The following is a 27035-nucleotide window of genomic DNA, read 5'->3' as shown; positions in this document are numbered from 1 at the left end:
CACACACACACACACACACACACACACACACACACACACACACACACACACACACACACACACACATAGCTCTTTTCTGTCGCAGTAATGGCCGTTTTGCCCCCTTAAAATACATCTCCCACAATAGCTCAGCGAAGCAGCCTGCAATTACACAGTCAGAGCCGTCTCATTAAATAAGTGTCTTGTGTAGGGCTCTGTAGCCTGCAGAACAATGGGTCTGAGAAGAGCGCAGACACACGGGGGAAGCTCAGCTCTGCCATCCAAAACATAAGCTGTTTATTTGTTAGAGCAGGCCTTCTGGGTAACGTCTCAGAAAGTCACGGGACATCAAAAGCACTGCTCAGAGGAAACACTCCACTGGGAAAATGTGATGATAGGAAGTGCTGGAGACCGAGAAACCTCTGTTAAATGTGCAACAGAGGTTTCTATGGGAGTACTCAAGGCGCTGATGCATACAGTCTTCATAACATCTGGATTTCTGGCTGTCAAAGTAGTTGCAGGGAGGACAGCAGTTCTGCCTTAAATGTGGGTATGGATCTCATCAGAAGGAAAAACAGGAGACAAACAGACCTCCAGTAGCTGTCCTACATAGAAGAGTTATGTAACTACTAGGAGTAAAATCCCCCACAAATGAAAATGACCATGAACAGGAACTAAGAAGCATCCATAAAGGGAGAATATGCCACGCGTCAGACATAAGGTGGGAGCAATAATGAGGTCAACAGAAAGTTATTTGCTACATAAACACTGAGTGAGGTGTGTCGTTATGATTACTAGTATTTTTTATCATTTCGCTTTGAAACACACACATAATGTCTTCAGGTATACTCTTTGTTCAAAGCTTTACTAAACCAATTTCTGAATTTACAAAACCTGCATATAACATGCATATCTTACAAAATATGATGTAAGATGACTTTTTTCTTTTTTTTTTGGTTCAGAGCATGGTTTATGTGCTTAGGTTTGAAAGATTAAAGGAAGTAGTGCTTCGGCACATTTATGACACTTGTACAAGAGCTTTGAGCAAAAAGCACTGTATTATTATTTGAACTGTTCTGTAGAATATTTTAAAAAATCCGTCAGCTACAGTCCGGTTAGTTTAAGAAATCCAAGTTAAGCCACATTACTCTGGATCGGAAACATGCAGGTGAGAATCAACTTACAGAGTCGTTAGATTTAGGGGAAACTACTTGTGTCGTTTCAAAGTGGATGCAGTGAGGACAGGCATTTTTCAAAACTGAGTGGGCTGATTTCTACCTTCATGGGATCTGATGAAGGTAGGAAACTACCATTAAATTTATTTACCTACATGTTCTCAACATGCCTAAGTACAACATGATGCAGTAGGGTGGTAAAACTGAAGTCAGAGTAAGGACAGAGACAGAAGAAGCCATTAAACAATTCTCTGCAATATGTTTGTGGTAAATTCAGGGAGTTCAGGAAAGATGTTCAGTTTCACCGTTTTTATAAAACGTTTGATGGACAGCACAAAAAACCCCTGATTTGCTTTCAGGTGTACCCCGATAACCAGTATAAACCCAAATCTTTCCATCCATTATTTTGTTTAATATTTGGTAGATTCAAGTTGAGACTTTTGATCAGCTTTCCAGGCTAAAATAAGTTTCCTCTTCCATTGTGGGAGGTGCAACATCGAACAGCTTGCTCTAGGTAAAATATTTATCATGCATTTGCTAATTGGTCTTCCTCATCAAAGCTAAAAAAAAAAAGGGACTTTTAAAAAGAAAGTTTACTCAATGTTACAAACATTGAGTCACATCTGCCTCATGACCAAAAAGGAGCACAGCACAGCACATCACGAGGCACGTTATGATGCTGGCAACATATCACATTTCTAATCAGGACCATGTCTGTTCATTAATCCCATCTGAACTGCTGCCATGCAGAGCAAGTGAACGTTTCATTACATTTCCTTACAGTCAAAGTCTTCCTGCTTGCCATTAAGACAGCTGCCAGCAGCAGCGGCTTTAAAAGCTGCATAAGTGTTTCGTCCTTCGAGCATTTTGGCAGCATGGCACTCAAGGGCATGAGTCAGACTGGTGCTCCACAATCCACTTCATCCTCTTACTACGGCTCAAAACCAACCTCACCGAGAGATGGAGCTTATGCCCACAGCGGAGGTAATGGGCAAAACAGAGTTGATTTGGTTGGAGAGGGAGGCGGGGGGCACATTCATGGGAACTGGCTGAGGAATTCCTGTTTGAAAAGCTGAGCTAATCCTTAATTTGCCTGTGGGGATATCAGTGGGATGAAGCTGGAGTTTGCAAGACATTCATGGGGGTTAAAATCGGCGTTTTTACAAATCCTGATCGCTGTGGCTGGAGGAATAAAACAAAAAACAAAAAAACATAAGTGCACCTCAGTTAATTGGAATAGAATTAATTAATGTCAATTTAATACTTCAACTGCTCTCTAAGTGCTCAAGTAAATCAGCATGATACAGTCAATACAGGTGTACATAATAAAATAAAATATGAATGAAAAATATATTTATTTTAACAATTCTCTTCAAAAACTAAAATATATACCATAGCTTTGCTACACATATAGTGCTATTAGTTAATTTTAGATAATTGTGTCTTAATAACATTTAATTTAATTTAATTAGGAAAAAAAATAGAATATTGCATTAGCTTTGCCATCCCTGGTGCTTTTTTCCCTCCAGACAACTTTCCACTCATATGCCTGGAAATAGAAATCTGAAGAGTCAGCTTCTTAAAAAATGTTTTTTATGGCTTAACCTCCTTATGGAGGCCTTCAGTGAGAGTCTAGTAGACAACTGTCAAGTCAGCAAACTTGTCTATGACTGTATAGGTCATAACCAGGTCATAACAATAAAATGTCTGCATTAAAAATCTCATTTTTTAAATCTTTTGTCCAGTGTACTATACAAATGCTATATAAAAACTAATTTTATTTTCATTTACTGTAGGCCACAATCAACAACCTTAACCAAATTAAACACTTTAATCTGTGCATAATGAATCTGTATCTGAATTTAATTACTGTGACATTTCAATTTATTGAGATACACCTGGATGTTCTGCCTATTTCAGTTTACATATTAGCTACAAAGGCTGCAAATGAACAACATTCAGAAATGATGCTGGTGTTTGTGAGGTGGGTTCAATATTTAAGCAACATCAAACTTAAAAATGCAGTACGTTCATTTGTGCTTCAATACATAAAATGTAGGTCATACATAACCAGTCGGACATGCATATTTATCGAGTTTGCTTAGATGAAAAAGTAAACAGAAAATAAAGAGGAAATTCAGTCATCTAATTAATAATGCAAAAAAAATAAATAAAAATCCACATCAGCCGAAAGCTAAAACAAACAACTAAATGTTGATTTATGGACTCCTAGGAGGGAAGGAATGGCTAAATAAATTCAGCAGCCCCTTAAAGCACAGAAGAACCCAGGTGAGCGCGGACCCCACGTCATAAACAGCTTTATCCGTCAGTCTATTAGCGGTGTGACCACACTGCCAGAAACTGGTCCGCCCCGGGGCAGCGAGCCCAGCAGAGACGACTGGCTCATGTCAGCCACCGTTGGGGAAATTGGCTTAATTATGCATAGTGCTGGCAGCTGCTGGAACCAGATGCCCCTCTGCCAAGCAGTCAACCTGAGCATCTTCATCTCAGCTCAGACTGAAGCACCTGCCAGAAGTCTCCATTTCTGATGAGCGCAGGACAAAACACTGCAGCAAAGAGCAACATGCTGCAGACCAAAACACATATCTGGATCGCAGGTGAGGGTTATGAACATGTTTAAACAGGAAAATTGACCAGAAGTCGGAGAAATGAAGAAGTGAAATTTGACTAAAAGCAAAAAAATAAAAAAAATAAAAAAATCAGATGAGTGCAATAATTTTTTTTCCCACAAACTAAAGACCCATGACTGTATTTTACAATTTAAATTTATGACAGCCTGCACTGAACATATACCAAAGAAATCCTTCTAATGAGATTATTCTCACCATGTGGTTAATGACCAGGCATCTCTCTGGGAGAAACTGGGAGGGCACTTAATTATTACCATAAAGCAAGAGTAAGACAACAGTCATGTGTGCCTGTTACTAGGACTGATAGAAACATTGCAAAAGTTTTAGGTAAACTAGGTAAACAGCTCAATTTAAGCATTCCTAACTTTGCTCTGTTTTAACTGATAGGAAATAGTAAAAATTACATTTTTTTTTTTTTTACTTTTTAGATTTGTCTGAGTTGGACAATTTTCCCTTGATCCACTCTGACTGGTAATCAACAGGTACAACCCTGAAAAAGCTCTTTTTTTTCTGTTCATAAAATGAGCCAAACCAGAAACCTACACGTTACTGTAAATACTCACAAACAGCTGTTCTTTGATGTACTTTGCTGTGAGTTTAGTAAAAATCAGATAAAGGTTAGAGGTATGTGTTTTGATGCATAAATAGAGATAATCTTATAATCTCTTCATCGCCTGTTGATTTCAAAGTTACTACCTACATCACTGAACTTCAAGTACATTTTTCCCCGTCTTTTTATGTGTTATGATAGCCATTTAAAAAATAAATATGCGTACCAAGAAAAGCTTGATGGGTGAATTTCTACTGAAATCCAGCAATAAATCACAAACTACATAGTTTGTGGGGAGTTTCAAGTCAAGTCTTGGAGAATATAATCTTCCCGATATTTCTGTTTTCACTTTCTATTGCTGTTAATTAGGTGAGTGCATTTAATAATGGTTTAATTTTAAGTCCTAACCAGTAGAACTGATTTTAAACTGCCAAGAGATTAACAATATGCAAAACAGTTTTAATAAGGGGTCATTCCTAGAATGTATTTGAATATCATGTAGTAGCTCATTCTGTTTTTCTTTTAGGCTTTAAAATTATAAAGCAACTTTTTAACAAGGTAGGAAATCTCCACAAGGTGATATGAATCATCAAAATGCTTGAGTGACAGATTCAGCTTGCACTGAATCTACTTTACATCTACTGGTCAATTTTGGTGATGAATTTTAACCAACCGGCCTGCTGCAGGAAGCCAAAAGCTCCCCTACTATCCAAATATGTTCCATTGTGGCTAAAAAGGGGCAAAACAAACTAAAAATAAGCACCAGCAACTCAGTTCAAATCCTAATTGAGTCCTCACAACTCATAACTTCCCAATGAGTATTTCACAGGGCATCTGTTTTGCAGCAGGAGGCGTGAAAGAACTGCATATGCTTTAGAAACGGCATGCAGCAGAGCAGTCTAACAGTGTTTAACAGAATCAACGTGATTCCCAGAATGAAAAAAGCTGGAGAAAACTCATAAAAATGGATTACAAGGAAGAAAAAAAAGAAAACAGCCAACGAGGACTGAAATACAATGAAAGGACATGAAAACACCGTCCTTCAGCAATTCTACAGTTATCTTAGCTGCTTCAAAGGAACTTAGACCAGCTTCAATAGGGAATCTCATTTTTGTTTTGACAGAAACCTTCTTTTCTGACAAACCTTTCATTTCAACTCAATTCAGCAGCTTTTGTCTTTTTTTAAATTATGTTGACAACTCTGTTTTAAAACCAGAACTTCTGTGTTCTGGTCTGCATAGCTTGACTATTTTTGTTAAAAGCTCAGCTAGTTTATCATATTCATCAGCAAAGTCAATCTTTAAAGAAGCCTTCTAAAAAGCTATTTTTGTGGCTATGAAACTGATCCTCCACAGACTAAACGTGCCCTTTAATGTTGAAATTAAAGCGAGGGCTATTCCTTTTTTTTTTTTCCTTCCTCACCTGGTCAACAGCAAAGCAAAAGTGGGGCTATGATAAGAAAAACATGCAACATTTGCTTTCTGGGTGGACAACTCCATGTGTAACATGTACAAAGTCTGAAGGTAGAGCAGAGGTTGGCCTCCACTCAGCAGGCGGGCAAGAGGACTGATGAGAGAAACAGGGTGGGAAAGACGTAGACGCCAGATGGATGAGAAAACATCTAAGCTGCTGGAAGTAAACAGTCAGAAGACGCAGGTCGGAAAAGAGCTGCAAGACACTTCTCACTGCGGATTGTTGCGTTACCTCTTGCTCTTGTTATCTAATGAGTAAAAGTCTAGAGAAATCTACTCAATAGTCAGAACAAGGCATGTTCTGCAATACTTCCCTTAGCTTTCAGCTGTAAAACAGGAACCATAGAAAGCTAGAAATATAAAACCGGACTTTCTGCTGAAAGCTACAGAACTGACAAAACTGTTTAAGTGCTAAGATTAAACTTTTGCCGAAGCCTCCCTTCCCCTCATTTTTTTCTTTAAACCAACAACTCTTCGAGGCACTGTCACAAGATTATTTTCTTCTCTTCCATTAAACTTCAAAGGAGCTTCCTCTCCACTACTAACTAATCTCCCAAACTCTGACCCACTTGGATGAAGGATATTTTTAGTCCACCACCATAAAGAGGGCTTGAGACTGAATTAAGAGGACACTGTATTTGTCACACACACACACACACACACACACACACACACACACACACACACACACACACACACACACACACACACACACACACACACACACACACANCACACACACACACACACACACACACACACACACACACACACACACACACACACACACACACACACACACACACACACACACACACACAAAAACACGCACACATGTGTGGAATCCATCACTGCTAGGCGCCATTCTGCATAGCTTCTGTGACTAAACAAACACAACAGTCAGAGGAGAGTATCCCAAACTCAGATGCTCTTGGAATGCTAACATTGTGGTGTTACATTTCCCAGCACTGCTCCCTCCTACTAATGTCTGTTTCAGTTCAGAGGTCAACAAATGATGTGCTGTGACCACTGTGGGTGCATCTGCCCAGACAGCAGGAGATGATCTGAGGGCGCTTTTCCTGGAATGCAAGTGGTACAAACTGCCTTGTCAACACTTAAGGTTCCAGTGCAGGAACATTTTTTTTTTCTTCCAGGAAGCAGGGAGGTTTTCCAGGGTTATTCTTTAACCTGCGTTGTTTTCACTGCAGGATCCAAATCAGGGCGAAATTTACCCCAGAAATAAAACCTTTTAGGATGCACCCTGAAATAAGTGGTGAGTTTTTTTTCTTTCTGTTTTAAGTTGTTTTAATGTAATTTGTTGTGATACAGTAAAACAACACACACAGTGTGTCTGCTTGCCTGAGTGCGGTGGAAATTACTTGATCTACAAGAGGGGGGAAAGAGGATTAAACTAATTAACATCTACACAAACAAGTATAGAGAAATATTACCATTTCTTAGCTGCTCCATCCTTGATTGTGTCTTCATATATCTGATGTGCATGTGTGCATAATATCTACAAGCACACAGATGCGCACATACTAGGGGTACCAATAAATCGATTTCCTTGTTTTCTGTATTTACATGTGAAACTGATCTTATCTACCTCCACAAAGGCCTGAAAATCCGTTACTGTCCCCTTTTGTTTTACCATGATAGAGGGCTGATTGACCCACCCGCTCACCAGGTCTCATCTGCGCATTTAACAAAAGTCCACCTCATTGCTAATTAATGACATTACCACTGTATTTAGTGACTTTTCACACAAAAAAATTAATTGATAAATTGGTATCTGCCAAAATCGGAATCAGTTGGGTTTTTTAAAGATAGGCAATCAGCCAGAAAACTGGAATCAGTGCACGCCTAACACATGCAAGTCAGCACACTTGAATGTGTGCACAAAAGTGAAGGAAGCAATGTTCTGCATCTCCTCAGAGAGCCTATCCTCTCAACACGCATCAGTCCCACGATGCAATATCACATACAACCAGACATCTTCAAAAAACAGAATCCTTGGGATAGTTTCTTTTTGGAGATAAAAGGACACCAGCAAATATTCTCATCGTTGATAGAGCGGCTCTTCCTGGTGTGAGCAGGAAACTGCGGATGAAATAAGATGCTCTGGAGGTGTGCCCAAAGCCCTGAAAATGCAAACCACTCCTCAATATAGTCACTTTTTTTTAAAAAGCAGAATGTCAAACGAAACTGGATAGAACAAATTATTTAACAGCTCTTTCACAAAGTCTCTAAAAGAGCTGCAAAAGCAAATCAAAAAAACTCTTCCTTTTTCACTCAAAGACTCCCTCTCCCAAATAAATAGCTACGCTCCTCTTAATAGGTGGTCCAGTTCTGATCAACTGGCTGACAGGTCAATTTTCATTTCCCTTAAACTAGAAAGCATACAAAAGTCTCAGAACGGTTTTCTGGGCCTGATATGAATATTAAAAGCACCATCCTGTGGCTTGTCAGTAGGACAAAGAACACGGCTGTGAAGCGGAGAGGAAAGTTCTCATCTGGCTAAGGTCTTGGAGTGTCCGTCCAGGACTCCATGCATTCCTCTGTTAATTTCTCCTCAGTGGGCAGCCGCTCTCCCTGCCAGGGACTTGTCTCACCTCCGGTGTAACAGCAGCAGCTGTCCGAGTTAGGACAATTCGGGCCAGGGAGTGCAAGTGGAAAAAGAAAATCTTAACAAAAAACATCCAAAATACAGGATTATGTAACAGAAAATGAAGTAGATACGGGGTTTTACAAAATAATTTTTCATTGTTTTTTTGTTACAAGTATACATTACTAGGATACTTTTCGTAAGAGACTAACAGAAAGAAATGCCTGATAGATAAGTGGAAGGAAAATAACTTTGGACAGACATGAATAAAACCCAGTGCATCCACTTAGTGAAGACAGCTCACCCACGTGTGGCTTAATGTCGCTAAACAGAATGAAAAACGCACCAACACCTGGACGTCCAGACCAAACTGAACCTTTTTGTTGCACATGAAAGATGCTACGTGTGGTGAAACACTAACACTGCAGCATCGTGCTGTGGGGACGATGAATGGAGCTAAATACAGGACAACCTTTGGAGACAGTTGAAACTTAAATTCATTTGTGAATCTTTAGAAAGACTTGAAAATAAATATTCACAGACATTCTCCCTTCAACATGACTGAGTTTGAGCTCAGTCATGTTGAAGGGACATGACTAAGCCACTTTGCACAGAACGGACACACTTCTCAGTTTCTACATGTGCAGCTCTGGTGTAAACACGACCCAAAAGACTTGCAGCTGCCGTTGCAGCTAAAGACCATTCTGCAACGACTCAAGAGGGCTGAATGGCAAATGGATTTCACACAACATTTAAAAACCATGTATCATTTTCTTTCCGCTTCACAACTATGCACTGCTTTGTTTAGGTCTTTCACATGCAATACAAGCACAGTACATTCACGTGTGTTGCCGCAATGTGACCGAATGTGGATAAGTTCACGGGATATTGATACCGCACATTTGAGAACACGTCCCAGCTTCCCTAATTGATGAAGTCCTGCTTAGAAGTCGGTGTGAAAAATGCCGGAGGTCAGTGTCTATCTCATGGCAACGCCTGGGACACATTCTCCTGGGAAAGCAGGCATTCCGCAGAGCAGAGCTGCACAACGGCCTGGTTACAAAAACACTGCAAGCCCCAGCATGTGGCCCATTCCATGTGAAGAACGCCAGAAATCTGGTGGAAACACACACACACACACACCCTGGAAGAGCAGCGCTGAAGTCAAGTGGATCATGCAGCAAAACTCGAGGATAGCTCTGCCCAGTAAACATGCCACGGCTGATGACAAACATCTCTGCAAACAGGTTCTCAGAACCAGAAACTAGTCCATTTAAACAATGCAATTTGCAACTTTATACACATTAGGAAGCTTCAGTGTGCGTCACAGCAACAGAAGCTTCAACAGTACATCTATTTTTTTATTTATTTTTTGCATGAGGGCATTAAAGCGAGCGTGATCTGAGATTTACCAAAAACAGCAGCTTTGGACTGAGATGAAATCAGCTCTGACAAGATTACCGGCCTACACTTCCCCAACAAGTGATGATGAATAGGTCACAAATACATTCTGATGAATGAAACAACAAACACACCAAAGCCACAGCCTGGACTACCAGGCAATTCACTCGCAGACGACGGTATTGACATTTTCATCGTGCAGGCCAAATCAAATGTCATGCACGGGAGCAACGATCCCACAGGCTCCCCTGTGGTCAGTACTCCTCACATGTCCAATAAGCTCAGGTGTCCACAGGCAACAAGCTTTCAACCAAGGGTTTATTCACTTCCTGCATGGCCTGGCCAATTATGTCCCACAGTTCCCATTGCCAAACATTGATTGCTCAAGACAGAGTAGATGACACAATGGGTTCTCTGGTCCACCCACCGATCAGAGAGTGAAAGATGGAGCCGGCTTTGACTGCATGACATTTCTGAAATGGATTTCCGATTAAAAGAGTTTAATGCAATTACCCTAAGTATGCTGCGCAGCCTGCGCTGAGTAACACATTGATGCAGCATGAGGAGGTTCACTTCAACACTTCAGCCTTAGACAAAAGCTGCCCTGGCATTCAGATCCCAAACAACTGTTTATGTTTTAAGTGACAAACATTCAGGACAGGAAAGGCGTGGCCACGTCACCGTGCAAAGGTGTTTTCCTTCACATTTTGTCACATTATAACCACAAACTTAAGTGTATTTTATATGAATTATAAGTGATTACTAAGAGAATAGTAGATAAGTGAAGTTCAGGAAAATTGTATGAGATTTTCAAAACGTTTTTTTAAATGAAAATTTGAAAATATGGCCTCCAACAAACTCCAGTCGGGCTGAAGCGGTTAATCGGATTAATTGTGATGAATCGATCATCGAAATAATTCTCAACTAATTCAGTAAACAATTCATGATCAACTGGGGTACAGACTCCAAAACAAGACCATTTGCTAAAAGAACATAGAGACCAGTAATTAAGCCAAAACTGTACAAAAAAAAATACACATATTTTGCATGCAAGATTTAAAAAAACTTTGTAAACTGTTCTATCCAAAACTCCTCTAGTGGCATACTTTTAGTTTCACCCAGTTTAAATTCTGTAAAATAAAAAAAGCTAAATCCTATAAAGTACATTTTGCTATCTTACTATTAATCAGTTAATCAAGAAAAATAGCTAAACTCAGCCCTGCTCTACATGAATGTTAAGTCAAGCAGAAAGGACTGAACTTTTCACATGTTGATGTTAAAAGTATTTTCTTAACTGCAGATGCAAACTTTCCTGCAAATGATCAAGTGTTCACCATGTTATAGCATTTTAGGCAATAAAACATTTATTTTCTTATTTGAACATTTAATTATTTGTTTATGTGCATCTTTTCATGTACTTTTAATATTGCATAAAATGTGCAGAATGTGCATCTGTTATCAGATTAACTGATTCATCGTCAGAATAATTGTTTGCTAAAGTAATCATTGATTGCGGCCCTAAACTCCAGTACAACTAAATTCCATAGGAAACTATCTAATCAGAGACTAGAGTCCACCTGTGCAAACATTAGTGAACATGTGGCATTAAGTCAGGGATAAAGCTGTAGAAACGCTTAAAGATTAGGCTATAAAACAATATTCTTCATCCAGCCATTAACAAAAAATGGAAAGAAAATGGCACAAAAATAAAAAGCTTCCAGGACATGGCCGTGCACCTAAACTGACAGTCCAGGCTTTGTTGAGTTGATGAGAAAAGAAAAGATGCTAACACAGAGCAAACTTGGACGGAAACCCGTTAAGACGCTGCAGAAGTCTTATTCCTGGGCTGAAGGTTGACAACAATCCTAAACATACAAACAAAGCCACAATGAAATGACTTGGATCAAAACACATAGATGGATTTCAATGCCTCACACAAAGTCCAGAATGGAATCAAACTGGGAATCTGTGGCAAAAGACTAAAAAATTCATTTTCTTGCCGCTTGTCAATTATGCACTGCTTTGCGCTAATCTGAAAGATAAAATCTTACAGATTTTGCTAGATGTTAGGTAACATTTTCCTACATGCTCTTTAAGTTATTCATGCTAAAAGCAGGTATAAATAATTATGAGGAGACTTCAAGCAATTGTTCACCAAGCTGATTCTTATGAGTTTATCCGCAGGACAAAATGAAACTGCCTCCATCACATCTGCTGCCAATTCCTTTGTTGTTGCTTTTCTTGCTCTTTAACGCAAACATGTGCCAAAGTAATACATTAAATATGGTTGCAATTTTTTTTAGGTTAAATCCTCTCCTCCCCTGTCCAAATCCACACAGCAGGGTGTGCACAGGCAGCATGCGGACCAATGAAAGATAAATGACTCAACAGTTAAGGTAAACCTCTCTTACCAAGCAGAGCAAGTCTTTTGGATGTGAAAACCCACATCAAACGTAGATATTTCGCTGGAGACTTCTCACGCTGCCCACAGCTAAACCAAACATTTTCAGAGCTTACACCCACAAGCTTGAGAATAAAAGTTTCCAGAAGGTTGACTAAATCTGATATGATAACTATATTTGTATTCCACCCTCATTAACCCGGTTCAAGTCTAGACTGTGCGTAAGCAATTAATTACACATCAATGCCTAAGAGATTAGAAAAACGATGTAATTGTGTTTTTGTATGAATATAAAGTATTCATGATACTTTTTGTCACGTTACAACCACAAACATCAAAGTATTTTGAGGGCATCTCAGGATTATAGACCAACACAAAGCACATGAAGAGGAAATATGCCTTGTTTTTCTACGTTTCTATCAATTTAATCTGTTGTTTTGAAGTCTTTAACAGGTTTTCTTGCAGAACATCCCTGTACTATATCTTCCCATCAACTCTGATTAGTTTCCTTGTCTCTGCTGAAGTAAACCTCCCCAAATCTGCTTGTTGGCCAAGACTGTGTGCACAAGCAAGGAATTTGACTCTGGTTTTTAATGTGCCCAGAATGTGTGGGATGTGCAGAGATGTCTGCTGCCCTTTTCCTGACCCTAACCTGTACAGGTCCTGAACCGAGTGAAGGTCAGCCTTGATTATCCTCCCTGCAGACCTAATTGGACTTATTAGGACCCAATAGAAATTCTTATCCTGCTCTTTTTCTTCCCACAACTTGACCTTTTGACATGCTACCCCACCTGAGCTACAGATCTCCCAGTGTTACTAGTAATTAACTTGAAAACAAAGGTAGTCTGTGTTTGTAGAAATTAGCTACACTTGGTTGATTTAAAACAGTAAAAGAAAGGCTGAATACAAACAAAATGTTCATTTGGAAAACATTTTTGAAAACCATGCAACATTCTCGTTCTACTTCTTATGTATGATTGGACGACTTATTACGAGCCAATAAACTAAACTGAAGTGTGCGGTTGTAACGCGACAAACTGTTTACTTTAGCAATGCACTGTGTGCATACAACAGTAGACGGACAAAAGCAAAGCTCTAACAAAGAGGCATGCCACAGCACAGGTTCAGGTTGGGTTTGCTTTGATGAAAAAAAAGATCACTGATTAACTAAGCAAGCATATCTGAAGTGCTAACAGTGGAATGATAAGACAGTGTTTTGACAGGGACAGTACCGGTGGCTGCCTCCCCTTCAGTCTTCCCACAGCCTACCTGAGCAGACTGGAGAGCGGATGGGAGGAAGCTCCGTGGCTGCTGCCGCTGCTGTTGCCGCTTCCTGCGCTCCCCGACGATCCGCCTGCGGATTGTCGCTTCCCGGGTAAAAGCTTCTCCACCGCGGCCAGATTCCCCGTGCGCGCCGCGTCCAGAAGCTCCTGCTCCTTCCCCATCGCTAATCCCAGGGAAAAATAAAAAATAAAACAGGAGGCGCTGGGGAAAAGAACGGGGAAGACAGAGGGATAGGGAGAGGGAAAGGGGGGGGTTGGTTGTAGGGAATGAAATTTCTCTGCGACCCTCTCTTTCTTTCTCCCAGCCCTCAAGTTATTCCTCAGAGCTGCAAATGTGGCGAGGAAACAAAAGCTTCCCCCCGGCCGCCCTGCTGGATCCTTCCGTCCCGATCCACGACTCCGCTGGCGCTCAAGAGGGGGAAAAGTTTCGTTCAGCCGCACGGCACCATTATCGAGCAAACTTCCTCTGACCAGTCTTCCGAGCGTCGTCCGTCACTTCCTCGAAACTACCCTTTCTTTCTTCATCTCCAATGAAACCCTTCAGACGCTCACGAATGCCGCACCAGCCACCGCCGCCCCTCGCTGCTTTATATACAATAGGGATGATAAAAGAAAGATGGCGCCCGGTGTGACTCTACGCCAGGAAACGTTAGGTCCCATACTGGATGGGATTGTTCCCATCCCAGTAAGTTGTAGATCTGCCTTTTCATGTGACCCGTTGTGGCAAGAGCAAATTTCCAAACCTAACAATGAGCTTTATCGGTCCTGTCGTTATTGTTAGGAGACATATTATCACACAAAACAAAATGTAAATAATTTAAATAACAATTGAAATTAGTGGGTTTTTTTTAAACAACAATAAAGTTACCAAAACAACAGTAGTCATAGAAATAAGAAGAAAATTGTTTATGTATTGCTATATTCCCATTCGGTCAATGTTCATAAGGATGTTCATAAATTTAAGCTGTAGTATAATATTAGCATATTTACTAGTATCAGTAATCATGTTCTCACAGTGAGCAAGATGCTGCTTCCTGGTATCATATGAAAGGAAATAAAATGTTCCTTACGATGAAAATCTATGTAAATAAGCATGATAGCTACTCTTAAATAGATAGAAAACTTTTATAAAACATAAGTAGATTATTTAATATCTAATTAATAAATTACTATGTCCATTTTCAAACTTCTCAGTCAGGTTTTGGGTCATATTGTATGTAAACAAATTCCTGCAATGTGCTCATTGTGTCTTACAAAAAAACATTAAAAACAACTTATTCTATTCAGAGATAATAAAATGACCCATCTATGCTCATGCTCTTAGTCATAGCTGTTGAGACTTTGTATTTACCCACATTATATTAAATGTTGTACAAATTAGCATTAGTACAATGAAGTTTGAAAACAAACAAGAAGTCACACTTAAATGTTATGTGTGTCTGTGATACATTTTTGGTTAAAATATATCTGTTCTTTGCTCTGTGAAGCTACTCAAAGTATGTAGATTATTCAGAAATTTTACTCAAGTACTTCATAAAATTATTACTCAAGTAAAAGTAAGATGCATTAAAACTATTCCTAAGTGTTTTTTTAAGTTATCCAAGTTAATGTAACTGAGTAAATATAATTATATACTACCCAGTTTTCCCTTACTGTACTGTCTGTTATGTGTCTCTTACAATTTGTTATTTTCTTACATTTTATATCTCAGTTTGAATACATACTGCCATTTACCTGTAAATTGCTCCTGGTACTTCTGAATTTCCCCACCGTGGGACAATAAATAATATTTCTATTGTATTCTATTATATTCTAATAACACAGAGAAATGTCATTTTCATGTGATTCATGAAAATGTTATGCTGGTTTTGTATGAAGATGATGTTTGTTCAAGTTTTGGTGGGAGTTTTTGAAATCCAAAAGCAAAACGTGTTTCTGCACACAAATACCCCCAATATTTTATTTCTTTCGTTAACGGAGAAAGAAAGAGTGACACTCCAATCCGCGTGGTGGCGGTAATGCACCCAGTGCGTAGTTCATAAACACCATTTCACTGAAAATAAAGCTAAGAGGAAGAGCATTAGCAGGCGGTAGCTGAGAACTTGCACAATCTTGCTACAGTTTGTTACTTTTAATGTGGTCGTTATTTCACAACTGATTTAACACATTGTGTTCTTCTGCATCAAAGCAGCGTTTTTCTTTAGTCAAGTGTTACCAGCATCAGCTATCTTACGACACCGTGTGCTCGACAGCTAACGGTTAGCTTATTTACTAGCTTTTTAAGCAAATGTTCCCCAGACCAAGTTCTGTTTGGGCGTTTTTATCTTAAATAAAAAAAAGCTACAGGTTCATTTTATCAGTGCTTTGCCTCCTCTGTATCAGTGTAGGCTGTAAGGGGCAGCTGTGTTGGAAGAATCTGAGGAGTTATGGCGGACCCTGCACGGATAAAAACAGAAGGTTCACTTGAAAAAGAGGGCTTTATCAACGAGGAGAACCCGAAGACAGAACATGAGCCCGCTGCGGAGACTTCTGCAGAGATGTCTGCAGATGACAAAGAGCCGTCTACGCAGGATCATCTCAAAGATTTGAAGACTGTAAGTTAATTAACTTTTTCAAAAGTTTCTAAAACGTCAACAAGCCAAGTAGCAGTAAAATATACTTTACATAGTGATGAACCAAAGTGGTGATTTCAATGAGATCCCTGACAGAAAAGGTGCAGAGATGAATTGAGAGGTTTATGTCGAATCCCACATAAAAGTCAAATGATAAATATATATCTGCCACTTGTATCTGAGAATCATATGAGATTTATGCCGACAAAGTTTAATGCTAATAATTGTTTTAACCCTTGTGTTTACAAATGGGGTCCAACAAATATCATACAAATGACACTTAAAAAATAAAATATGGCCTGTTAGCTTTTACTTCTTGAATCTTCTTGAAGTAGATCAACAAATTTGACTGTGATTGGTTGATACACGAAACAAAATACGACGCAAAAAAGAACAAATACTACCCCAGTAATTATTTGATAGACATTTCCATCCATTTTCTTTACACCCTTGTCTCTTAGTGGGGTCGGGAGGTGCTGGTGCCCATCTCCAGCTAACCTTCCGGGCGAGAGGCGGGGTCACCCTGGACAGGTCGCCAGTCTGTCGCAGGGCAACACAGAGACACTAAACAACCAGGCACACACACTCACACCTAGGGGCAATGTGGAGAGGCCAATTAACCTGACAGTCATGTTTTTGGACTGTGGGAGGAAACCGGAGTACCCGGAGAAGACCCACGCATGCACAGGGAGAACATGCAAACTCCATGCAGAAAGATCAGGGCCGGGAATCGAACCCAGAACCTTCTTGCTGCAAGGCCACAGCTCTACCAACTGTGCCACTATGCAGCCCCTGATAGAATTTTGATAGAAATTTACCAACCATAAAATGTAGGCAGGATTAAGAAAAGTGTCATGATGACGTACGTATGCAAAATTTAACAACTCACCACACAATATCAACATGTTTGATATTGGTCTGATGTTCCTACAGAACTGGGGGGTCAATATGTTTTTGTTTTTTTTCTGTAAGTGGATTCACTACTGCTTGTTTAATAAAAGCATCTGCCGTATGTGACAATAAAAACTTGACGGTCTGAAACTTCTTTAAAAAGACGTGCAGGGCTCCTCATCAGGATGGGGAACCTGAGGGTTTCATATGATGTGTTCACTTCTGTAAACATGTTAAGTGAGACAGGCTCAGACTGGCTGAGGACAGCCGAGCGGGTTACAGAGACAGAGCGGCCATATGGAGAGGGTGAAATAAATGATCTGACCGAGCTAACTTTATGAAAAAAGGAAGTTGTTACAAATATCACTTGAGATTAAACCCAAGGGTTATAGAAGTTCACATAGATGACTTTGGAGAAATTGACTTCATGACAACACCAAACTAAACTAACAAAATTTGTTCTGTTTTGAATATTTTGAGTTAACCATAAATAAGAGTTAAGTGCCTGCATTGCAGTGAAAATGGTTTTTAAAAGTAAAATGCAGAAATTTGGATTACAATATACAGAAAATATTATTTAATACCATTGTTGATATATCAACTATCTGATTTCACTAAGGGAGTCTCGATGTATTTTCACCCAGCATGTTTTTTGTTGCACTCTGAAGGAAACTGAAGCGGCGGCAGACGACGAGGAAGAGGGAACCTCCGGTCAGCCTTCCTCTAAGCGACCCAAGGTGGAGCCAGAAAAGAAAAAAGAGAAGCGCCACAAGGTCGACGAGGATGAAATACAAAAGATGCAGTAAGGCTGTCACGGAAGACCACTTCTCTTTTTACAAACTTCTCCAAAAGTGTCCTTTTTGATCCATCTTTGCCCTCTTTCCCTCTTGCATTATTTAGGGTTTTGGTGTCATCGTTTTCTGAAGAGCAGCTCAATCGCTATGAGATGTACAGACGTTCCGCTTTCCCTAAGGCTGCTATTAAGAGGGTGAGCTGGTTATTAAAACTGACATTTATTTCAAAACTACAAACCGGAGGTTCTTATGGCGGCTTTATGATCTGCACATTTCAGCTGATCCAGTCCATAACCGGGTCGTCAGTTTCCCAGAATGTGGTTATCGCCATGTCTGGTATCGCCAAGGTTTTTGTCGGGGAGATTGTTGAGGAAGGTGAGTGGATGGTTTACAAAACAATCCTAAATCACACAATGTTTTTTTTTTTTTTTAACAGACTATTATGTAGTTATCAATGTTATTTTTCTTTTCCAGCTCTGGATGTTTGTGAGAAGTGGGGAGACACGCCACCACTTCAGCCTAAACACCTGAGGGAAGCAGTTAGGAGGCTGAAGAGTCGAGATCAGATTCCCAACTCCAAACACAAGCACATCCTGTTTCACTGAGCCACTCGAGCTGCGGGATGAACGAGGACGTTGGTGATATTTAAAACCGTTGTGGGAAAACCTCCGATTCATCCAGAGGCTGCTCACAATTATTGATGGAGCTCAGTGTCTGTAAAGGTACATTGCTGGAAGGCTCTATGTATTAAGTTAAATACTTGTTGAAACATGTAAATATAAGTTTTATATCTTTTTCTTTTTACTACTCTTTGGTTAATATGTGGGTGGTAAGTTCAGCCGCCGGCAAATGTATTTGCAGCCCTTGAACTTTTTTGCATTGTCATGTTACAAAGTACAAACTGAAATTGAGTCATATTTATAATTTTATTAATTTGTGACAGTAACACATACAAGGTAATTGTCAAATGAAAATAAAATGATTTTTTTTTTTAAACAAAGTTGGAAGTGTGCATACGTTTGAAGTATGGACTTTGACTAGGCCTTTCTTTAACAAGAATATGCTTTGATCTTAACCGGGAGACTCCAGTCCTCCTGTCTTTACATTTTTAGATGAGGCCTTGGTGCAAGTGTACCCATAGCATGATACTGCCACCACCATGTTTCACTGAGGGTTGTGAGTTCAGGATGATGTACAGTGTTAATTGTCCATGTTTTTGCTTATGGTTAGATTTTGGTTGCAACATAAAGCTGAATTGAAACACGCCTGTACGTGAGAGCAGCAGGTACTGTGAGAAAAGACAATAAATTCACATCAAAAATGTTTTCAGTAATTTATTTCGTCTCATCAACATTCTCTCATTGGTTCACAGAACCAGTTTTACATTAGTCATTGATGGAGTGATGAGTACCATAAAGTCATTGTACTTTTACACAAACGACAAAAACCATACTGTCCAGTTTTTCTGCACCACTTTAAACATTTCCACAATGACTCGTATGCATTCTTTTTGAAGTGATTCACATCGAAACGAGTGCGAGTTCCCGTGAATTGACTTCACCAGTGCAAGTAATTCACAAGGCATAAACTTCGCAAAAAAAAAAAAAAATCAAATCACTTCAGCACATGCATCCCGGGTTGAGAAAACGCCTTGAAACTCTGCTTTTCTGCTTCTCCTCTTTGCATGGCACAATGAGTTACATTGTCATGGAAACCACTGGCCTATTGTGGACTGCAAAGGAAGTCTAGTGTAAAAGTTTTAGTGGGAATTTGACTCAAAAGCTCAAGTTTTTCATTAAAACTGAGATGCTACTTAATACTAAGGTTTCACAGCGGAACTACAGGAAACTTCAAAGCTACATGTTGCATCCAGCATAGAACATCTTTGTCCATTAAGGCCATGCAGAAACTAAAACGGCAAACGGTAATAAAAAAGATCACGTGTATTGAGGTAAACGGGCAGTATATCTGCTTTAGTACACCAATATATTGAGGATTATTCTGGAGTCTGCATGCAGCTGAGTGTAGAATACAACGCCATCTCAAAAAATCTACACTAAAAATAATGTAGCATTTCCTTTCTTTGACGGGTTTCATGTAAAACTAGTGTCTTCCAATTGTTTAGTCTTTAGAGAATCAGATCTGTCTGCTGTACTGCTGAATCTTAAAATATCATTGAAAAGTTCCTTTATTTCAGTAACTGTTCAAAAACTGAAAGTCATAGATATATCAAGAGAAAGACATATGAGTGTTTCTGTTGATTTTGATGATACAGAAATATTATCGTACGACTGATCCAAGGTTCTTTTTTCAGATGAAAATACTTTTTTCTATGTCATTTGGAATCCAAGCTGCTTCAATTTAAATTGTGTCAGTCTTACTTTGGGTTTTTAATCAAACTCAAAAACAGAGCAGCTGTCTATTAAGACATTTGGAGAATTTGGTTCTTCTCTCTCTTTAGATGTTTTTTCCACTTTCTAAAGTGGATTGCTGAAATAAAGTTTTAAATAATATTCTATTGTGTGGAGATATGCAACTTGCATTGTAACTTGGCTAAAATATTTGAAACGGAAACTGCAGTGACACGTTTCTGCCACCAGAGGTCTCCCAGGTACCCTTGCACAACTACAAATTAGAGCCAAAAGATTAAAAAAAATAGGACTTTTACCAAAACAAAATCCTTGATTCAACAAAACAGCAAATGTTGGCTTCTTTTTCCTAAATCTATCCACTTTCAAATTCATTCTTGTACAAGATTTTCTGCAGGAAATAATATTGGCAACAAATCCAGATCAAAAGAGCGACTACTCCAGTTATTTAATCTTTCACGTCATCAGTACCACTTATTAAAATATTGTTTTAAAATAAGACAAAAAAAAAACACTAAAAAATGAAAAATAAATATAGTCAAGTAAAATAACACAAAGACATCTAAGTCCACCAACATAGCACGTTTCATCAGTTGTTTCCTGGAAAGCTACAAAGTTATGTTCAGGAGACACAATCACAAACCTCTCCAGAGCAGATGATTAAACTCTGAGAACAATTTTCTCCAAATGTGAGGAAGGGACATTCTGGAAGGCATGCTGTCTTCAGTAGATGTTCACCCTCAGAGGACATTAGTCATCACAGTACCGTATAAAAGAAATACTTTAAATAAAATAAAAACACTGGGAAATAATCCAACCTGCTCCGTGAGACCAGAGAGAGCTTGATATGAGTGTGTACCTTTCCCACCTGGTGATGCACCGAGAAAAAGGTGGAAACTGACATGCTTTAAACTTCCCATGAAAGAAGTGGAAGCTTGCTTTATAAATAAAGTGCTTTTTTTTCACCTACCTTTCACAAAACTGTTTAAATTGACACTTCAAAACAAAATGAAGCATGTTTTTTTTCTATTTTACAAAAAACAAAAGTTAACGACACAACTCCAGCACTAAAACTGTTAATAAAAAAAAGAAGTGCTACATTTTTTTTTATTATTGAATTAGCAATGCTAATTAAGCATGCAGTGTAAGAGAAGGGACTGATGGCCTAGCAGCTGTCTGGCAGTGTCTGTGCAACAATTCCATAACACACGATAATAAGTGGAAAAATTTAAAGCTTGATCATGTTGCATGCTTTGTTTCACACTAAAACCACACGATGACTTCCCGCCACCCTGATTTGTTTGAGATAAAAACCAGAGCAAATCTATTAAGCGTATCAGGAAAGAATATCTAAACTGCCAGTAATAAAAAAGAACCATTGTGTACCTAAAATGAACTCAACAGGCCCTGGTTTTCTAGTAACAGCTACAGGGGTTTTTTGTTTGTAATCTCCTGGACTGTGTGAGCCAGCTGGAGGTGATATGAAGCCACGGTTTGGATCCACCGCCCCGGTTTCCTGGATTTATCTTTAGAGGTGATTTAATTGAGCTCTGCTCTATTCTCAGCATCAAGTCTGAGACATCCAGTCGCCGTTCTGCAGCAGCCCCAGAGGTTAGAGGTCAGCGTCTGCAGAGGATCAGAGCGTAAAGGTGGGGTCGTACTTCCTTACTTCCAGGAGGAGGCGCTCTCTTTCAGTGAGGGCCTGTGTGAGGGCAGCCTGAGTGTCCCAGAGTTGGCTCTCCAGTGTTCGACTCTGCAAAAGCAACATTATTCTAGTTAAATAATAGCTGGTATTTTGACACAAAGCTGCACAATATGTGGATTTAAATGCAACAGGTGTGATAATAAAACCATTAATAATGACTTCCACATTATCACACAAACTTTCTCAAATGTAAAATAAAATTTATTGAGATGAAATCAATAAGAGCTTTTTTCCCCCCAATTTTTCTCTAGTAAACCATTAAAAACTTTAGTTTTTTACTCCTCACCTTCATTTGCTGTTGGACAGAGTCGGCGCCATTAAAAGTGTCAAACCCGGCAGCAGGAACACCTGCTAAGGGTTTAGTGTTTGCACCCTCAGCTGAAATTAGAAAGAGATTTTCTATTCATTTTTCTGTGAAGGTGTGACTGCAGATGCAGATTGTGTTCTCTGTGCGTTTTAGATTCATTATTTACTAAACCTCTGCTGTTTTCTTCACCTTTGATTCTCATAATCCCATCGTCGCTTCGCTGGAGCAGCAGCTGATCTATAATGAATTTGGCAGGGACAGGTTGGGGAGCGGTGGGGTAGATCCTGGGACCGTCGTCCTAAAGAAAACATATCTTAAATCACTGGACACAAAAAGTTGTGATGTTTCTTTTGAGGAATAAAAATGTGTAGATCAGGATCATCGACTTACCTTCAATATTACAGTGACGTTGGACAAGTGTAATCTTATTGGTTGACCGTCTACACTGAACTCGTCTTCAAGGAAAGGGCCGATGCTGGTTACTGTCGAGGCTAGAAACTCTGCCTGGCAGTCCTGAAGTCTCACATCCAGAAAGCCCAGAGACTCATCCAGAGCAGAGCGCTGAGCCGCAGACGGGCCCGTTTCCGCCCGCAACAAGAGCGCCGGAGAGTTCCTGCAACCCTGCCTGTCCTGCCTCTGAGACGATTCACCTGCAGCTGCACAAACAAAGATGAGGATAATTTAGCTATAGCCTATTTATACAGGAAAACATGAGCAAAATTCTAGTTTATTCAAGGTTAGCTGGATCCTCTTCACCGTAACGCTGCATGAGATCATGCACTTTTTTTTGACAAGAAAAAAAACGCTAAAATAGGAGAAAATCCAAATGTCTTATCAGTTATCTTTAACACTCGTAGCATAATTTAAATCCAAATGTGGCCTGATATTAAGCCTGTTGTGACACACATATCAATTAATCTTTGAAGACTCACAAACTATTGAAATTACTTATAGAATATTAGCAAACAGAGAAATAATAATAATAATAATAATAATAATAATAATAATAATAATAATAATAATAATAATAATAATAATAATAATAATAATAATAATAAAAATAAAATGCATAAGAAAAGAATAAGGTTGATCTTTTCACAGGGTTTTTGTTTCCAGGTTCAAACATAAAGGTATTAGGAGGCAGCTTAAAAGAAAGTCTTTTTTTAACATTTAAATGACACATTTCAGGCATCATTTGGAGGAAAGCCATGATAATCAGGTTACCTTGTACGAGACCAGCCAGGATGTCTGATTGTCGGACGTTTCCCAGCTGCACTGGGGTTAAATTCTGTGCTTGGACAGCAACTACTTGGTCTTCTCCCTGTACCTCCATGGTACACGCTGTCCCACTCAGGATCAGAAGCAACACTGAGGACTGTCATTCACCTCATTAGAAGTCATATTATGCTCTTAAACATTTAGATTTGATTATTCTTTTTCATAATTTTGAAGTGCAGTGCCTGTGAAAACGTCACATAACTCAGCCTGAGCATTGACGTCATAAATATTGTAATTTTGCAAAAACAACTTATTTGAACTATTCGATTTTCCAGTATGCAAAGACAACTTCAGCAGTTCTTACAAACTGGACACACAAGTTAGATTTCCTTTTGAGGATTTTCACAAAATCAAAATTATGTAGAAAAGCTCAAACACACTATATTGCCAAAAGCATCCAATCAACCTTGTGGAAGGCCTTAATATCACCAGTTCATGTGTGCGTGAAGAAAGAGAGAGTATATACACACGCAGAGCTCAAGTGGCAAGTTATGTTAGCCACGCATTCTTTGTGGAACGATCAACATGTTTCTAAGTGGTGACAGTAACTCACCAAGTCCTGAGAGACGTCATCAGTGCTTTGAGAGAGAGAACTGCTGAGATCAGCTGATGATCCCCCCTCCGTCCCCGGGGCGGGGCTTCCACGGCTTCCTGCAGGTGTGTTGTTCGGCCGCAAAGACTCCACACCGGATTCTGGAAACACAACGCAACCGTAAACCAGACGTCCTGCGTATCACTCGGGTAAAATGATCAGGAAACCTGGTGGCATTAATACCCGAGTCCATGAGAACAACAAAATTGTCACTGAAATCACTATCGATAGACAGATTTTCATCAGGGAGGCTGCCGTCCAAGATGGCGCTGTCAAAGGACTGCTGGGAGTGCGAATGCTTCAAGGATTGGTGGTGCAGATTAGAGGAGGACTCTTCTGAACGCGGATTCAGTTCCCTGAGAACACACGCATGATAAATTAAACTGAGATCAGAAATTTCCATTCCAATGCTAAATATCTTTTGAAGAACATTGTTTACATTGACATCATAATCCATTTTATTTGTGCTTTCAGTGATGTGTTTTTTTTTTTTATTTCCATTTTATTTACTATTTTTGTCGGTTGATCTGCAGACCAAAATCCAACTGAGAATCCAAAAATGCAGATTAAAGAAACTCTCCATCAAATCTGACTGAACTTAAGATATTTTAAAAGAGGAAAGGGCCAACATTTCCCTGCACATGCAGATAAACACAAACCCTTAGAGACGCACAGCTGGTAAGTCTGAAGTCAAAATGTGCAACATGCTTCCAAGAATTTGATTTGTGAAACAAATTATTTGAAAACCTTGAACAATCCTTCTTGCTTCATATTTATTGCAAAATTTCTAACAAAAACATTTCCGATAAAATACTGTAAAGTTAGCGGCTATGACTATCCATGTGAAATATTCACGGGGTATAAATGCTCGTGGAAGACACTGTGAGTTTCAATAAAACAACAGGACTCACCTGGGCTGAGCACTGAACAGTTTACTCATGCCTGAGCCTCGGCTCAGCATGCTGAAGGCGTCTTTCGTTATGGAGAAAGCCCCTTTGGTTAGATCCAGCGAGGCACTGATGGCGTCTTTGGTGGCGTCCTTGGTGACGCTGATTGCACTCGTCAGCTCCCCCTCCAGGCTGAAGGTGGACGACTCGCGAGAAATCACTGGGGAGGGTCCGCATGAGAGAGGAGGCGAGAGACCGGGCGTCTCCTCCTCCGTCGCCAGTCCGTTCTCCTCCGCATCCACCTGCTCCTCCTCTACGGCCTCATAAGCCTGCTCCACCACGCCATCTTGGTCTTCCTGATCGACCACGGCTGCACTGACGGAGGAGATGCCGTTTTCCAAACCACTGTCCTCCAGGATGCTGTCGTCGGGGTGATGAGTCGGGGAAATGTCGGAGTCTGTCATGCTGGGGCTGTCCGTTTCTGGAGTCTGGGGAAGCTCTTCCTCTGGGGCGGCGGTGGCGGGGGGCAACAGCAGACCCACTTCCACTGCGTCCACCAGAAGAGCAAGACAAACCGTGGGTGGTGTGGATTTCCGGCTGGGAGTTTGTCTATCACCTTGCAGATGATCTCGGCTCAACTCTGCCCCCAGTCGAACCATGGCATCCTTCATCCTCAGCAGGGCAACGTACTGGTAGTGATTGAGCCACACCTTTAGTGGGGTGATGGTGTGTGCCAGGAAGTGGATAGAAGCAAAGGAGGCATCATCCTGCTGAGGACCGGAGGGGGAAGACCACGATTCACTCTTAAAGGCAGACGGCTGGCACATCCACACCGACATGGCGAACGGCTCAACAAACGGTTGGGTTTTGCCTTTGGGGAATCGCCGAGCTCCGTCGAAACCCAGCGTAACGCGGGACAGACTGAGAGACCAGATATCCTGGGATCGCAGCTGCTTCCTGTCCAGAGGCTGCGGCTCGGTTTCTTGAGCGTGCCGAAGAAAAGTGAAAGGAACGGGGTGGAAGGCACTCGGTTCTCTGGGGTAAGGACAAGGCGGCGTCGACTGGAAGAAAGGGCAGCTGGTAAATTTTTCACACGTGCTGCTGAGGTCAGCGGAGGAGCCATGAGGGCAGTTGCGAGTGTTGCTGAAAACCATCTGGGGGACAATAACGGAGAGCGACTGTGGGCGTTCGGGATGATCCAGGATTGAGGAATCCAGAGGAATAATCAGCTATGAAAAGATGAAAAACATTCACAGCTTTAAATTTTTAGACAGATTGAAGTAAGTCGAGTAACAAAGAAGGCAAAACCCTATAAAAAACAGTAAAATGAAGGGATTGTTCACTTTTTTTCCACAGTAAAATTCAAGCATTTTTAAGGTAAATTTTCTAACTTCTCCATCGCCACACTTTGGAGAAAATACAGTGCAAATGAACTAAAGACAGTTTCAATTCACTATTTTATGACATTATTTTTTTAATGTTATTAGTATACTAAATTCTACATTCTACAGCAGGGAAAAGACAAACTGAAATATAACAGAAAGCTACGTTTTGAAAAATGTTCCTGCACAGTTTTCTGGCATTTAGGAAATAGAAATAATTTTGGCAATTCTAATTAACCTAAAACAAGAAAAGCTTGGTCGGGTTTAACTCCAGACAGTGAGAAAAGAAAATGTGAATGTGTCTTTTTAAATATGTGGTTTCAGCTGTAAATAACACTTTACAAATCAGACGTCAAATTGAACTTCATTACAAAACGACGCCGTTTGAATATCAAGCACCCGTACAAATCCTGAAAACGTGAAGCGTCTACCTTAAGGTGAGCTGCGTCCACGCGGATGTCCACGTGCTCTTCAGCCTTTTTACTGTCTTGCAAATGGTAGAATGCTTTGACCTGGTCCAGGGTCTGTAGAAGACCCCTGGAGAACAGATTGATCCACAGCAAGCTGGCGGCATCCACACACAGTTGCAGGCTGTTCAACTGGACATACAGATTTGAAGTGGGGACTGGGAGGAAAAAATAAAATATAGGAAACATTCTGGTAAGAGACAACAAAGTAAGAACATACTGGCTGGCAAAGGT

At 40.1% G+C, this 27035-nt stretch overlaps 3 protein-coding genes across 12 annotated transcripts in view; 1 reads left to right on the top strand and 2 right to left on the bottom strand.

Moving 5' to 3' along the window:
- Window positions 1–14352, bottom strand: part of LOC103467942 (ankyrin repeat and SAM domain-containing protein 1A) — a 69537-nt gene extending 55185 nt beyond the window's left edge. For all 8 annotated transcript variants that reach the window (XM_017305846.1, XM_017305843.1, XM_017305845.1 and 5 more), the window contains exon 1: window positions 13504–14352. In XM_017305846.1, the coding sequence (XP_017161335.1) occupies window positions 13504–13679 (176 nt within the window). In that variant the 5' untranslated portion in view covers window positions 13680–14352. The remainder of the gene's footprint in view (window positions 1–13503) is intronic.
- A 1214-nt stretch (window positions 14353–15566) lies between these two features.
- Window positions 15567–19139, top strand: taf11 (TAF11 RNA polymerase II, TATA box binding protein (TBP)-associated factor). Of its 2 annotated transcripts, none has more exons than XM_017305769.1 (6): window positions 15567–15775; window positions 15905–16111; window positions 17689–17822; window positions 17921–18008; window positions 18093–18189; window positions 18289–19139. In XM_017305769.1, the coding sequence occupies exons 2-6, from the start codon at window positions 15944–15946 to the stop codon at window positions 18417–18419; spliced, it is 618 nt and encodes a 205-aa protein (XP_017161258.1). In that variant the 5' UTR covers window positions 15567–15775; window positions 15905–15943; the 3' UTR covers window positions 18420–19139. The 2 variants fall into 2 exon arrangements, with proteins under 2 accessions (XP_017161258.1, XP_008412439.1); XM_008414217.1 differs by having other exon boundaries at window positions 15900–16111.
- The window catches only part of bltp3a (bridge-like lipid transfer protein family member 3A), a 19572-nt gene continuing 11672 nt past the window's right edge, over window positions 19136–27035 (bottom strand). For both annotated transcript variants that reach the window (XM_017305768.1, XM_008414215.2), the window contains exons 13-21: window positions 26766–26959; window positions 24977–26181; window positions 24249–24421; window positions 24027–24166; window positions 23420–23570; window positions 22586–22851; window positions 22385–22493; window positions 22175–22266; window positions 19136–21936 (exon numbers count right to left, since the gene is read on the bottom strand). In XM_017305768.1, coding sequence (XP_017161257.1) covers window positions 21820–21936; window positions 22175–22266; window positions 22385–22493; window positions 22586–22851; window positions 23420–23570; window positions 24027–24166; window positions 24249–24421; window positions 24977–26181; window positions 26766–26959 — 2447 coding nt within the window. In that variant the 3' untranslated portion in view covers window positions 19136–21819. The remainder of the gene's footprint in view (window positions 21937–22174; window positions 22267–22384; window positions 22494–22585; window positions 22852–23419; window positions 23571–24026; window positions 24167–24248; window positions 24422–24976; window positions 26182–26765; window positions 26960–27035) is intronic.

Source organism: Poecilia reticulata, linkage group LG7 (assembly GCF_000633615.1).
Source record: "Poecilia reticulata strain Guanapo linkage group LG7, Guppy_female_1.0+MT, whole genome shotgun sequence".
NCBI lineage: Eukaryota > Metazoa > Chordata > Actinopteri > Cyprinodontiformes > Poeciliidae > Poecilia > Poecilia reticulata.
The sequence above is the reverse complement of the archived record's forward strand: the minus strand, read 5'-3'. Positions and strand labels throughout refer to the sequence as shown.